This window comes from Panthera uncia, chromosome D4 (genome assembly GCF_023721935.1).
Source record: "Panthera uncia isolate 11264 chromosome D4, Puncia_PCG_1.0, whole genome shotgun sequence".
Classification (NCBI taxonomy): domain Eukaryota; kingdom Metazoa; phylum Chordata; class Mammalia; order Carnivora; family Felidae; genus Panthera; species Panthera uncia.
Window position 1 is genome coordinate 24240674 of NC_064807.1, and position 13352 is coordinate 24254025.

General features: G+C 40.9%; 1 protein-coding gene and 1 long non-coding RNA gene across 2 annotated transcripts in view; one reads left to right on the forward strand and one right to left on the reverse strand.

Annotated features, from left to right (window-relative positions):
• On the reverse strand, positions 1-11668 carry QNG1 (Q-nucleotide N-glycosylase 1). Its single transcript, XM_049650765.1, has 4 exons — positions 10900-11668; positions 10131-10390; positions 4767-4962; positions 1-818 (listed from the first exon to the last, which is right to left on the reverse strand). The coding sequence occupies exons 1-4, from the start codon at positions 11651-11653 to the stop codon at positions 586-588; spliced, it is 1443 nt and encodes a 480-aa protein (XP_049506722.1). The 5' UTR covers positions 11654-11668; the 3' UTR covers positions 1-585.
• LOC125937706 (uncharacterized) overlaps positions 1-12765 on the forward strand; it is a 29285-nt gene extending 16520 nt beyond the window's left edge. Inside the window, exons 2-3 of the long non-coding RNA XR_007462496.1 lie at positions 10772-10948; positions 12469-12765. This is a non-coding gene — a long non-coding RNA (uncharacterized LOC125937706). The remainder of the gene's footprint in view (positions 1-10771; positions 10949-12468) is intronic.
• The last annotated feature ends 587 nt before the right edge of the window (positions 12766-13352 follow it).

Genomic DNA, 13352 nt, shown 5'->3' on the forward strand with positions numbered 1-13352 from the left:
AAAAATTTTAAAATCTTTATTCAATTTCAGTATAGTGGCTCTGGAAAAAAAAAAAAAAGAATTCTAGACAGATCTCCTAAGCTGCAAAACCCACTGTCAATACCAATAAAACGTTTAAAATTAGCTGTCAAGATTGATTTGTACGAGAGCAGCAGCATTCAGACAGCAAAGACCCTACCCCCTCACCCCCTGTCATATCACATGATTAAGGTATGTAGGAAATTACCACATCTTGAGGAAAAATACCAGTTGAATGGATGAAATATTATCACTGAAGAGTAATCACATTATAAAGCATGATTCATTTTAAGAAATCTGAGATTTAAAGAAAGCATTACAGTTCCTTCACACTCCTGTCATGTGTCCACAGAAAGAGAAAATATGACCAAAACTCAACAAGAAGGCAAAGTTGGGAATACAGAGTGATATGTCAGGAAACATTTTTTTTTTAAGTGAGACTTGGTAATCAATTTTCTTGTTGCTATAACCTCTGCCACTTTCTCTTAGTACCAAGGCACAACTGTGCAAGTGATTATGGGATATAAAAATGCAAGGAGTTTTCTTTGGGTCAGTTTACACTTTGGATCAGTAATAAATACAACGCGTGTGATGAAACGGAATTCCCTTCATATCTTCCCTGTGGTCACGGGCATAGTCCCACAAGTAATAATCCAGAAGAATGGAATTGATCTCGCCACTGGTTTTTTCACCCTTGTTTTCAATAAGCTCCAGAAGACAATCCCGGATCAGTTCAACACACCACAGTGAGCACCCTCTGATTTCCACCTCTTGCCTATTCCCATACGAGAGCATTTCTCCTGCAAGGGGGGAAAAACAGAGCAGGAAGCACTAAATCAGTGATATAAAATCTACTTAGACTTTAAACCACTTCTAAAATAGGCATTAATTCTAAATTACAAGTTCCACAAGAGCAGGGACCTTGTCTGGCTTGTCCTAATGTTCCTGGGACCTAGCGTAGCACCTTGTACATACTAGCTCCCCAATAAATATTTGCTACATGAATTTGGGGTAACCATAAATTTAAAAATATGATGGCAAGATTATTAAATTCTTGAAAACAAAGGATTTAAAATTGGATTTGATAGCCAGGAAAAAAAATTACAAAATTTGGGGGACTCCAAGGGGACCAAAAAAACAATACCTCCCTTCCCCACTTGAAAATTGAACATTGTTGGGGCACCTGGGTGGCTCAGAAGGCTAAGTGTCCGACTTCAGCTCAGGTCATAATCTCACAGCTTCTGAGTTTGAGCCCCAAGTCGGGCTCTGTGCTGACAGCTCAGAGCCTGGAACCTGATCTGGATTCTGTGTCTCCCTCTCTCTCTGCACGACCCCCCCCCCCGGCCCCCCGCACCCCACTCACGCTCTGTCTCTCTCTCTCTCGAAAGTAAATAAACATCTAAAAACAAATTGAACATTGTCTTAGGTACATCCTAAATGCATCAAGGAGAACCCAGGAAATCAAAGTTGTTAACCTGAGCAAGGAAAACCACCATTGTTCTTTGGATTCAGGATCATTCCACCAGCCCTGCCTTAATATGTAGCCAAGAGCTCCCATAGGACTTGCAGTCTCTCCAGTGCCCCACTCCGGGGTGTATCTGATCCTGCAGGATGGGCATTGACTACGTTTTGCCACTGAGACTAGAACTGGGCTCAACAACTGAACTGCCTGTAAGGATCAGAGAGACAGAGTAAGTGAAGGCAGCAGCCAGATGCAAACTGGTGAGGTAGAGAATGTGTGCTGCCCTTTCTAAAGGTAAGTCCACATTTCTCTACTTTTACAAAAGTCAGAAAGCTTGATTTTCATGTGAAATCTGTCAAGTGTTAGTAACTAATTACAAGTGCTCAAAACACTGTCGAGTCCAGGGCACCTGGGTGGCCCGGTCCGTTAAGCAGCCAACTCTTGATTTCGTCTCAGGTCATGATGTCACAGTTCGTGAATTCAAGCCCTGCTTAGGGCTCTGAGCTGATGGCAGAGAGCCTGCTTGGACTCTCTCTCCCTCTCTCTCTCTGCCCCACCCTGCTCATGCTTGCTGGCTCGCTCTCTCTTTCTCTCTCTCTCTCTCTCTCTCTCTCTCTCTCTGTCAAAAATAAATAAATAAACATTTAGAAACAAAACAAAACATGGTTGAGGACAAACAAAACACACCTGCAGGTTACATTTGGCCTCTGGCCACCAATCTGCACCCTAGCACAGAGCTTCAGAGTACCTAAGAGGCCCTGTGATCCACTGAAAAGTAGGGCAATGCCCCAGCCCCACTAGGTTCCACTCTGTCACCTCCAGTCTTAAATGGTATTGCTTAGGGGCGCCTGGGTGGCTCAGTCAGTTAAGCATCTGACTTTGGCTCTGGTCATGATCTCATGGTTCGTGAGTTTGAGCCCCATGTCGGGCTCTGTGCTGACAGCTCAGAGCCTGGAGCCTGCTTCGGATTCTGTGTCTCCCTCTCTCTCTACCCCACCTCTGCTTGCATTCTGTCTCTCTCCCTCATAAATAAGTAAACGTTAAAAAACAAAATGGTGTTACTTATATCCACTCCATCCAGTAAATAACTATGTTGAACTGTGTCCCCCAAAAAGTCACATTCAAGTCTTAACTCCTGGTACATGTGAATGTGTCCTTACTTGTAAATAGGATCTTTGCAGATGTGATCAAGTTAAAATAAGGTCATACGGGATTAGGGTGGGCCTTAAATGCCATGACTGGTGTCAGCCCTAGAATCACAGTGAAGAGTATAAATTTAGCCAAATTGCACAGTATTTATAAATGGTTAAAAAAATATGCCTTTGATGAAGAGGGGTTAAAGATAAAATGGACAGAAACAACATCTAAATTCATACTACAGTGAAGAGACCACATTTATTTAAAAAAAAAAAAAAAAAGATAAAATGGACAGAAATCTGGGTAGGTCTTCCAAGGGCTGCCTTGGAGATATTCAGAAGAAAAGAGAGGAAAAACATTATAAGTGTGCAGCGCAACTCAAATCTGGAAGAAGTATCACTGAAGACCAGTTAAGGAAGGTTCTACCTCATCTAGTCAAGCTACCTGGTTCTAGATTTCACTTTAGTTTTTAAAACTTAGTGTACTATACTAGTGTGTACTCCTTTATGTTTATAGTTTGTTTCTCTAGTTTGCTAGGAAAGTACTTTTGGAAAAAAATCCCAACTTTGCTTAAATAAACTAAGAGGCAGAGAAATTAGTTCGCGCTACGTCAGACTGGCTAAGGATGAAAGAACAGCCTTTCAGAAGCTGGACAGTTGCAGCTGGATGCCTGGGAAATGGCCTTGGGAATTGAAGTGGACGGCACAAGAATGTTCAGACAACTCTGTTCAGCTATGCCGGTGATCCCTCCTCAGCAGGGTTTTCTTCACGGTAGCAGAGACAACTGGGTGCTACATACATTCAGAAGGAGATGGACAAATTATGAAGAGCTGGAAAAAGCTAGGCGGAGGAGGCAGCATTTGAGCTAAGCCCCTGCGGGCGTGTAGGATTTGAATTGGAAAAAAGAGAATTTGGGTGAGGGAAACCAGGCAAGAGCATGTTTACGGATAGGGGCGAGCAGTGTATACACCAAAAAAAGATCAGCTGCATATAGCTACATGGAAAAGAAGCCCTGAATGCTTAAATGTTTAAGGTATCCAGCAATTAATGATCCAGGATGTGAGCATTATGACATAAAATAGCTTGTGATGTTTCAAATGAAGAAACAGAGGGACAAAATGGATGGCCCAAGGCAGCATAAAAAACTGGTAGAAACAACCACGGCAACAATGGTACCTTTATATTCTGTGTTATTCCTGTTTTGGGTGATTGAAATTTATTTCACAAGAGAAAGTTAGGCATAAAAACTACTTGCTTTTAAAAATAAAGAGTAGCTGAAAAGATTGCATCCCAAAGAGATAAATTAATGTGAAAATTATGTAATTATTTTTCTTATACACAGAAATGTTTAAAACACAAAAAGCTGGGTCACCTGGGTGGCTCAGTCAGTTAAGCATTCAGCTTCAGCTCAAGTCATGATCTCACGGTTCATGAGTTCGAGCCCCGCATTGGGCTCTCTGCTGTCAGTGTAGAGCCTGCTTCAGATCCTCTGTCTCCCTCTCTCTCTGCCCTTCCCCCGTTCGCGGTCTCTCTCTCTCTCTCTCTCTCTCTCAAAAAAAAAAAAAAAATATTTTAAAAATTTAAAAAAAAAACACCAAAAAGCTAATTTTCACACAATTATCTATACTCATCTATTATAATAAGGCTCCCACTCTTGAGAATGATTCCTCAAATCCAATAATGGTAAATAAATAAGCCTAGAAAAGTGAGTCACTTAAGCAAGGTAACCCAGCGGCAGACCCTGGGGACTCCTGACTTGAAACCCACTGCATATTCCCTATCTCTCAGCCCACCTCATATTTCACAATATAGTGTGCTCTTCAGTGCTTAACTAACACTCTTCAGATACTGCACCTTCAGGACTTCAGTGTTGCACACCTTCGTGTCAAAGAAATTTGGGTTTCATTTTATTGTGAGGCCCTGAAATCATAATGTCCAAATGGAACAATTTCCTACAATATCCATATTCCGTTGCAGTGTAAACAACAACCAAAAGCAATTTTCTCTGTATTTCAATTACCCTGGCATTTTTCTTTACATGTGCTTTTAACACTAAACAAGTGCTTTTTTATTTTTATTTTTTAAAGGAAAGGAGAACTTCTGTGAAAGAAACTAGATAAGAAAGACCGTCTTAATTAAGTTGGCAAACCTTTGAGAAGCTTCTCCAATAGTTCCTTTGAGTATTTCAGGGCTCCCAGGTGCACAAGAACCTGAGGTAATCTATAGTCAGCAAACATGGTGATACTGGAGATGTCCTTAAAGCAGCCGTCTCCTTCTCCTTCTAACACACTCCACGTATCTGCCACGAGGATTTGGGCCCGTTTGTAGAAAGAAATTTTCTTCCCCTGATGAATGAAAAAAATATAAATGCTACCTGGGTATCTGAAAGCTTTATGCATGCTATAAAAAGAAAGGCACACATTGAAAACATTTTTCAAGGCTGCAATAATTTTACTGTTGGTGAGAATTTATAGACCTTGACTAGAAGAAAAAGGGAGTCTAATAAATATTAAATTATCTTTCACTCCAAATTTACTTCCTAGATTTTTCAAGGCACATAAACTATAATTGTGGTAATTGTGGTATTATTTAGTGTTCCTTTTCAATGACATTACTTCACATACATATTTCTGCACCACTATAACCCACCTGCTTATTCTTTTTAATGGCTAGACAGCATTTATTTAGACAGTTTCTTAAATTTTTCTGATTAGAACATAATTCCCATTAATTGTGTAAAATACAGAAGAGTATAAAGAGGAAAACAATCATCCTTAAACTCACCTCTGAAGAGAATCACAACATTCATTTTTTTAACTATTATCTTTCAGATTAACTTACTTCAGAGATAAAGACATAACTGCTGAACAGCCAGAATTTATCAAGCCTACCTTTCTGGAAACAGTCAATATCAATTTGTAAACCCACAGAACAAAACTACCTTCCAATTATATTTACACAAGGAAGAAACAAATTTAGCCATGCATTATAGGATATTGGGTTATAACTTAACCAAAAAGTTCTCCATAAAAGTACAAATACAGATCAGCATAAACTATGGAAAAACCCAGATTAGAATTAGAATCTACTCCTAGTCCTAATACCAAAACACAGATTAGAATTAGAATCTACTCCTAGTCCTAATACCAAAGGTAATAATCTCAAATCATCTTTTATAACTGCTTGTCTGCTAAAGGAAAATAATCAGTATTACTGGCTCCCAAAATTTGTCCTGACCACCTTGGAGAATGTGTTAAGTAAGAGAATGGAAGTAAGTAAAAAATGAAATTAAATTCTTCAAGGAAAGGCTCCATGTGAAAATTCCTTAGGATGATAATACAGATTCCTTTACTTACAAGCAAAACAAAACAAAACCAAAAACACTTCCAATGATACTTTGTCCCAGTGAGAAATAACTTAACATTGCCTGACCTTAAGGTATACCCACTGCAATCAATCCAGACCTACTTTTACTAAGTAAATTGTTTAAGGCCACCTTTAAGAAATTCAGTATTTTGTTTTCCAGGGCAAACACATATGCTCATTTTCTGACATGATGTAAAGTCTGTAAATTAAATTGAATGCTGCGGGGGGTGGGGGTGGTCGGGGGGTGGAACAAATCACCATTAAGAAGTATCCCTACATCGTTTGGGAATAACATTCCCAAACCTATCAAAATATGACAGGCTGGCAATTGTTGGACTGGACTTACATTTGGGAACTAGGTTTATATTCAAGTCTAGTATATTGACGAGCAAGACATAAAAGTTAATATACAAAACAAAATTGTGGGGGCACCTGGGTGGTTCAGTCAGTTAAGCGTCTGACTCTTGATTTTATCTCAGGTCACGATTTCACAGTTTATGAGATCTAACCCTGTGTCGGGGTCTGTGCCGACAGTGCAGAGCCTGCTTGGGATTCTGACTCTCACTCTCTGCCCCTCCCTCACTCGCACACATGCTCTTTCTCAAATTAAATAAAAAACATTAACATTTTTTTTAAAAACAAAATAGAAGAAAACCCAGAATAAAATTATATATCAGACACAATTAATACATCATGCTTTCTGTAATAGATAAAAGCTATTGTCTCCTGTTTTTAACAAGATTCACAGGTCAAACTAGAAAAATATAAGAACCCAACTTATGTAACAAAATCAGTGCTAGCATGGAACAAAACATAAATTGTCACATCATGACCACTGTTGCCATGGTAGCCAACTAGGATATCACAAAGATTAGATTATAATACCTTAAAATGAAAAAACAAAACAAAACATAAGATTCAAGTGAGGAATCTAAAAACAAATTCAAGTCATCAATAAAACATTTTCTTAACAAACTGATACGGTTTGAGTAATCAAATGATTTTAGTAATCAGAGTCTTCATCTCTAAAATATTAATTGATCTCACTGAAAATACCAGCAAATCCAAAATAACAATTCCCTATGTGTTCTATAATATTTCTTTGTGAATATTTTCAAAATAGTAACTTCATAAAAAATTATCAATGAAAAAAATCCATGACCATGAGTTGATTTTCTTCAATAAATTTATCATGAACAAATTAGAAAGGTCAAAAATTACAAATGTTTAAGAGAAACATAAAATGTTATTGATTAAAGTATCAAAAAAGTTCTTGTTTTCATGTATGTTTATCAGTATGTCAGAGTAAAGACTATCACCTAAGGAAAGCAATTTATTAGGACTTTTAACATGGTTACTAAATAATCTAATTCAGAGCTGCTTTGGAAGTACATATACAGTATCTGAATTCTAAAGCTTCTTGACTGACTCTAGAATACAGCCGGGTTAGGAAATCCCTAATCTAAATCTGTCTGCATTTAAACTTTCTAATTTTATCAGTTTATTTATAATGTTTAAAAACAAATGATAATCTCAGTAAATAAATATTGACGAAAAACAATTGTGACTATTTTATGCAACTTGTTAAAGATTTAAAAACATAGCAACCAATACCATAACCATGTTATGAAGGGGCCAGGAAAAGGGCATTCTCATATGCTGCTGCTGATCATCTTTGTTATTATCTTTTTGGAGAACCGTTAGCATTTTTATGTATTACAAGTCTGAAAATCCAGGCCATGCTCTGACTCAGCAATTCCACTACTAGGATTCCATTCTAAGTAAATAATTACAAGTGTTAAACTATTGTGCAGTATTGCTTATTATCACATACAACTGAACACAACAAGACATAAAATTCAATTAAAAAAATAAAACTGTGGGGGCGCCTGGGTTGGCTCAGTCGGCTAAGCTTCCGACTTCAGCTCAGGTCACGATCTCGCAGTTCGTGGGTTCGAGCCCCACGTCGGGCTCTGTGCTGACAGCTCAGAGCCTGGAGCCTGCTTCAGATTCTGTGTCTCCCTCTCTCTCTGACCCTCTCCCGTCCATGCTCTATCTCTCTCTGTCTCAAAAATAAATGTTAAAAAAAATTTTTTTTAAATAAAAAATAAAACTGTGTATCAAATACAATTACTGTGGTAAAATAGTTGGGCAAATAAATATGGGATTGGATAGCCATACAGTGGAATACTGTGAAGTCATTAAAAATGGTACTATGTGAGGTGTGTGGGTGGCTCAGTTGGTTGAGCATCCAACTTTGGCTCAGGTCATGATCTCATGGTTTGTGGGCTCAAGCCCCACATTGGGCTCTGCATTGACAGCATGGAACCTGCTTGGGATTCTCTCTTTCCCTCTCTCTCTGCCCCTCCCCCACTCACGCTTTCTCTCTCTCTCTCTCTCTCTCTCTCTCTCTCTTGTCTCTCGTAAAAATAAGCTTTAAAAATATATTTTTTAAAATGGAAAAAAATTGTGCTGTGAAAGAACTGACATAGAAAAGATGTTCATATGTTGACTTTTAAAAGTTTATACAGCATGATCCTAACTGTCCCCAGCCCATGGTATAGACATTCACATAAACACACACATGTAGCAAGACCAAATTATGAACAGTGATTACCTCCTGGTAGAATAGAGACTGCTTCTCTGTACTTTTCAAATGCTATAATAAACATGTTATACTCTTGCAATTAGAAAATCTAAATCATGAATAAAAACATACATTTGATTTTAACACTTTCTGAAATTCAAAAGTAGTCCCAAAAGGTCCAGAATTCCTCCAGATTTGGAGTTAACTTCTCAAAGTACTTCAATTATTTACGTATCTTTTATTTAATTAACTTTTGAAGATTTTACTTTTAAGCAATCTCCACACCCAATGAGGGGCTCAAACTTACAACCCCAAGATCAAGAATTACACACCCCAGGTGCCCCTTATTATTTACATATCTTTTTTTTAAATTTTTTATGTTACTTATTTATCCATTTTTACTTTAGAGAGAGAGCGAGTACAAGTGGACAAGACGGGCAGAAAGGAGAGAGAAAGAGAGAATCTTAAGTAGGCTCCATGCCCAGCACCAAGCACAACACGGGGCTCTCCAGCCCACAATCCTGGGATCATGACCTGAGTGGAAATCAAGAGTCCAACGATCAGGATGCCTGGGTGGCTCAGTCGGTTAAGTGTCCAACTTCAGCTCAGGTCATGATTTCATGGGTCATGAGTTCAAGCCCCGCGTCAGGCTCTGTGCTGACAGCTCAGAGCCTGGAGCCTGTTTCAGATTCTGTGTCTCCCTCTCTCTCTGCTCCTCCCCTGTTCATGCTCTGTCTCTCTCTGTCTCAAAAATAAATAAACGTTAAAAAAAAATTTTTTTTTTTTTAATTTACAAAAACAGACTCTGGGTGTATACTGGGAGGGTATACCAAATGTTAGCCATTTTAAAAGTACATCATCGGGGCGCCTGGGTGGCTCAGTGGGTTAAGCGTCCGACTTCAGCTCAGGTCACGATCTCAAGGTCCGTGGGTTCGAGCCCTGTGTCGGGCTCTGGGCTGATGGCTCAGAGCCTGGAGCCTGCTTCGGATTCTGTGTCTCCCTCTCTCTCTGCCCCTCCCCCATTCATGCTCTGTCTCTGTCTCAAAAATAAATAAACGTAAAAAAAAAATTTTTTTTAAATAAAAAAAAAGTACATCATCTATTTAAAGTAAATAAATAACACTGTTAAAGTACTCTGTGTGAAAAAGAAAACACACAGTATGTATATATACATTAGATCTGCCAAAAATTACTTTTTATTAGAGAGAATTTAGAAATATTTTCTAATTTTCATCCAATGAACTAAATTTTTGGAAGTTCCAGAAGGCCCTCATTATTCCTGAGTAGCAACATCATATTGAAGGTCCAGTGTTTTTTATGTTTGAAACATTTTAAAAGGACAATGAAAAAGGAACAAAAGAATAAAGGAAACACACTAACTAGAAAACATAAAAGAAGTAACCTCTTGAACACTACTTAACAATTTTGTTCCTGTTCCTTGTCCACAAGGAAGCAACTTCAACTTTTAAGTGTTTATTCTCAAAAGTAGTTCTGGAAGTAAAAGAGTTAACTAGGAGAAGATAATTAAGAATTCTAAAATCTCCAACAGAAGCAACTCACCTCATACTGAGTCACATCTCTGTAAGAAGGAAAGCTTTCGACGACCAGGTGCATTAACTTCTGAGCGCTTTTTTCACTTTTTCGGACACAATTAAGAAAAGAGCCTTCAAACTTCTCAAGCAGAATTTTCCCGGTTTCATTAAGAATCCGATGCCTCTCTTCTATCAAAGGCATGGGAACGTCCGTGTCAGAACGGAATATGTGCTGAACCTGATCCAGGGTCACTGTGGCATAGTAGGAAGCACTAGTTATCGGGATCCCTTAGGGAGAAAAGAAAATGCAGAGGAACAATGTCATACTTTTATATCCATTAGACCCTAGCTTTTACAACATACAATAGGAGAGCAAATGAGTGTTACAGGAATGCATGAAAAGTGGATGAAGAATTTAAAAATCAGAAGCATTTTTTATTTACTCATCTGTATTTATTCATCAGTTTCTAACAATTGTCATATTACATCAGATGTATTTTGACTGCATAAAATGTTATAGGTGTCCCTTTGTTCTTCAGATGTCATCAAAGTGATTTTCTTTAGGAAACTGACTTTTATTCTTAGCTGTGCTGATGATAAACATTAGGATCATTTCTCACTGAGAATGGACTTATAGCCAGCCTCCTCTCACACTTCTATTTTAAACAGAGAAGAAGTGCTTCACTTTAAGCAATGAAGAACGTCAAGTTCGCCGTATTAACCCAGACGCCGGACCCTCTCCTTGGGACCCTCCCGCTGAACCGAACCCTGCCGCAAGTCTGGCAGGGGGCACCAACCTTCGTCGAGGGCTCTGTTGACCGCGGCGCACAGGGACCAGTACCCGCTGTACGTTTTCCCCCTGTACCCCACCAGACATTTGTGCTCCTCATGCTCCGACCAGAAGGAGAAGTTGAGCGTGTCTGTCACGAACACCCAGTTGACCGCGGCCTCGTCGGCCGCCCTGGGATTCAGCTCGTGAAGGGCCTTCCAGCCCCCCAGGCGCAGCTCGGGCCCCGAGGCCTTGGCGAGCAGCAGCTTGGCCACCCTCCGCACGCCTCCGCCGTCGATGAACACATCCCGACTGTTCTCTGCAATGAATTTTGCAGACTCCCGGGGAGGAAGGGGCCCGTCCATTCCGCCCCTCCCTTTGGGACTGGGGAACGTCGCTTTCACCCGCCGGCTGGCCAAACTCGCTTCCCTCTCTGAGCGGGGAAGGGCGCGGGTCCCTCTGCAGCTCTCCTTCCCTACCCACCGTGGGATCGCTGCCCTAACGGGGTACCGCCCTCGCCCAGCCGCCCTGACACCGGACAGAGCGGCTGTGTTCTGGGGCCCCTCCCTCCACCGCCCTCCGAAGCTGAACAGCGGAGGCCACGGGGCCGCGCCCCCGGCCGCGACCGGAGGCACTTCCGGGAAGGCTGCCCCGCCCACTCTCGCCCGGGCGCGCGCCTGGGACCCGTTTCCGGTTCCGAAGACCCGGAAACTGGCCGGAGGGTCCGGCGGGAGCTGGCAGGCAGTTGTCCTCCCTCCTGCCCCGGCGTACTGCTCCGCCATTTTGTGCACGTTTGCACCCTCTCTTCGGGCACGTGGTACTGCGGCTTGGCGCGGTGGCCTGAGTCGCGATGACTGCGAGCGGTGCGCAGCGTTGCCTTCGGCCCCGGCCCCTCGCCTCTCAGGGTGGGTGACGTGGGGGCAAGACGCCCTCGGCGACCCCCAGCATCCGGGTTCCTGGGCCGCGACGAGCGTGACGGCGCCAGTCGTTGCAGGGGGCTGAATCGCCCCCAGGCTGCGACACGGATTGACGGGTCCCCCACAACTCCATTTCCCAGGCACGCCTCTCGTGCTAAATTCCTGGCCCATTTGGAGGCCATATGGACGTTTAGGATTAGTTGGGAAATTTGGAGAAATGGATGAGAAAACAAGTGTATTAAATTGTTAGGTTAACATTATGTGCCTGGAATTGTGCTTACTTACTGACTCTTTTAGTCCTGGCTGTGACAAAAGCGGCGGTTGTGTTCCTTGTTTTGACAGAGTTGTATGGTTCAGTGGTTAGTCCCTGGTGACAGCAGTGTTCTGGGTTGAGATTCAAACCTTTGTTCATCAATCCCCAGCTCTGGGGCACTGTGAACCAAACTCACCAATGCCAACCATTCAGGTCAAGTAGTGACTATATCAGTGGCCCTGCTGAGAAGACATTGTTAAGAGGAAGTCTCACCTTACAGACCCAAACTGAAAAAAAAAATATTTTTTAATAGGATGAGGAGAGATGTACCCAAGTCAGTTTAGTGATGATCCAAATTTGCCTAGTGATGAAAATTTAGTATATGTATTTTCATATAGAACAAAAATGTATTTTTGTTCTTCTTCAGAGACTTAAATCTCCATGGATAATATGAAATGTTCACACCTTGAAACTCAACTATTAAAAATAATCAACAGTAGTCATCTCTAGTTATTGACAGTAAGGAATCTTGGAATTGGAAAATTTGGGGAGGATTTGGAATTTTTAAGTTTGACAACTGTGCCCCCAGAGAAGCAGAACATCATCCCTCCAGTTTCTTCATTTTGGTAAGAAAAAGAAACTTTAAGGACTTCACTATGATTTGCTTTTCCAGACAAAGTCACCAGCACATTAATATTGTTGTTGAATAAATGTAAATCTGTTGGCTTGGGATTTTTCCTGTCTACCCCAGCAGCTCTAAGTCATGGGAGTCAAAGAGATTGATTAGCAAGAAAAATTTAGCAATCTCAAAAGAATCCAGGACGGTTATATAATTTAGGCTGTTTCCTCTCATTGACAGAAAAAACCCAACAATTTAAATTCCTACTATGTTCAGGATATTGAGTTAAACGCTAGGAGTAGTATACATGAGTAAAACATGCTTCCTTCTCTCAACTTATTGTTGAGATAAATTATACATTTTGCGCAGTAGGTGGGTTTATTTTTTTAATATACAAGGTGTTGAGGGGCACCTGGATGGCTCAGTTGGTTATGCGTCCGACCTCAGCTCAGGTCACAATGTCACGGTTCATGGGTTCAAGCCACGCGTCGGGCTCTGTGCTGATGGCTCAGAGCCTGGACCCTGTTTCAGATTCTGTGTCTCCCTCTCTCTCTGCCCTCCCCTGTTTATGCTCTGTCGCTCTCAAAAATAAATAAACATTAAAAAATTTTTTTTTTGCCTTCCCCCGCTCCCCAAAAATATACAGGGTGTTGGGAATACAAAAAGGGAGTCCTTACCTACTCGGCATTCTT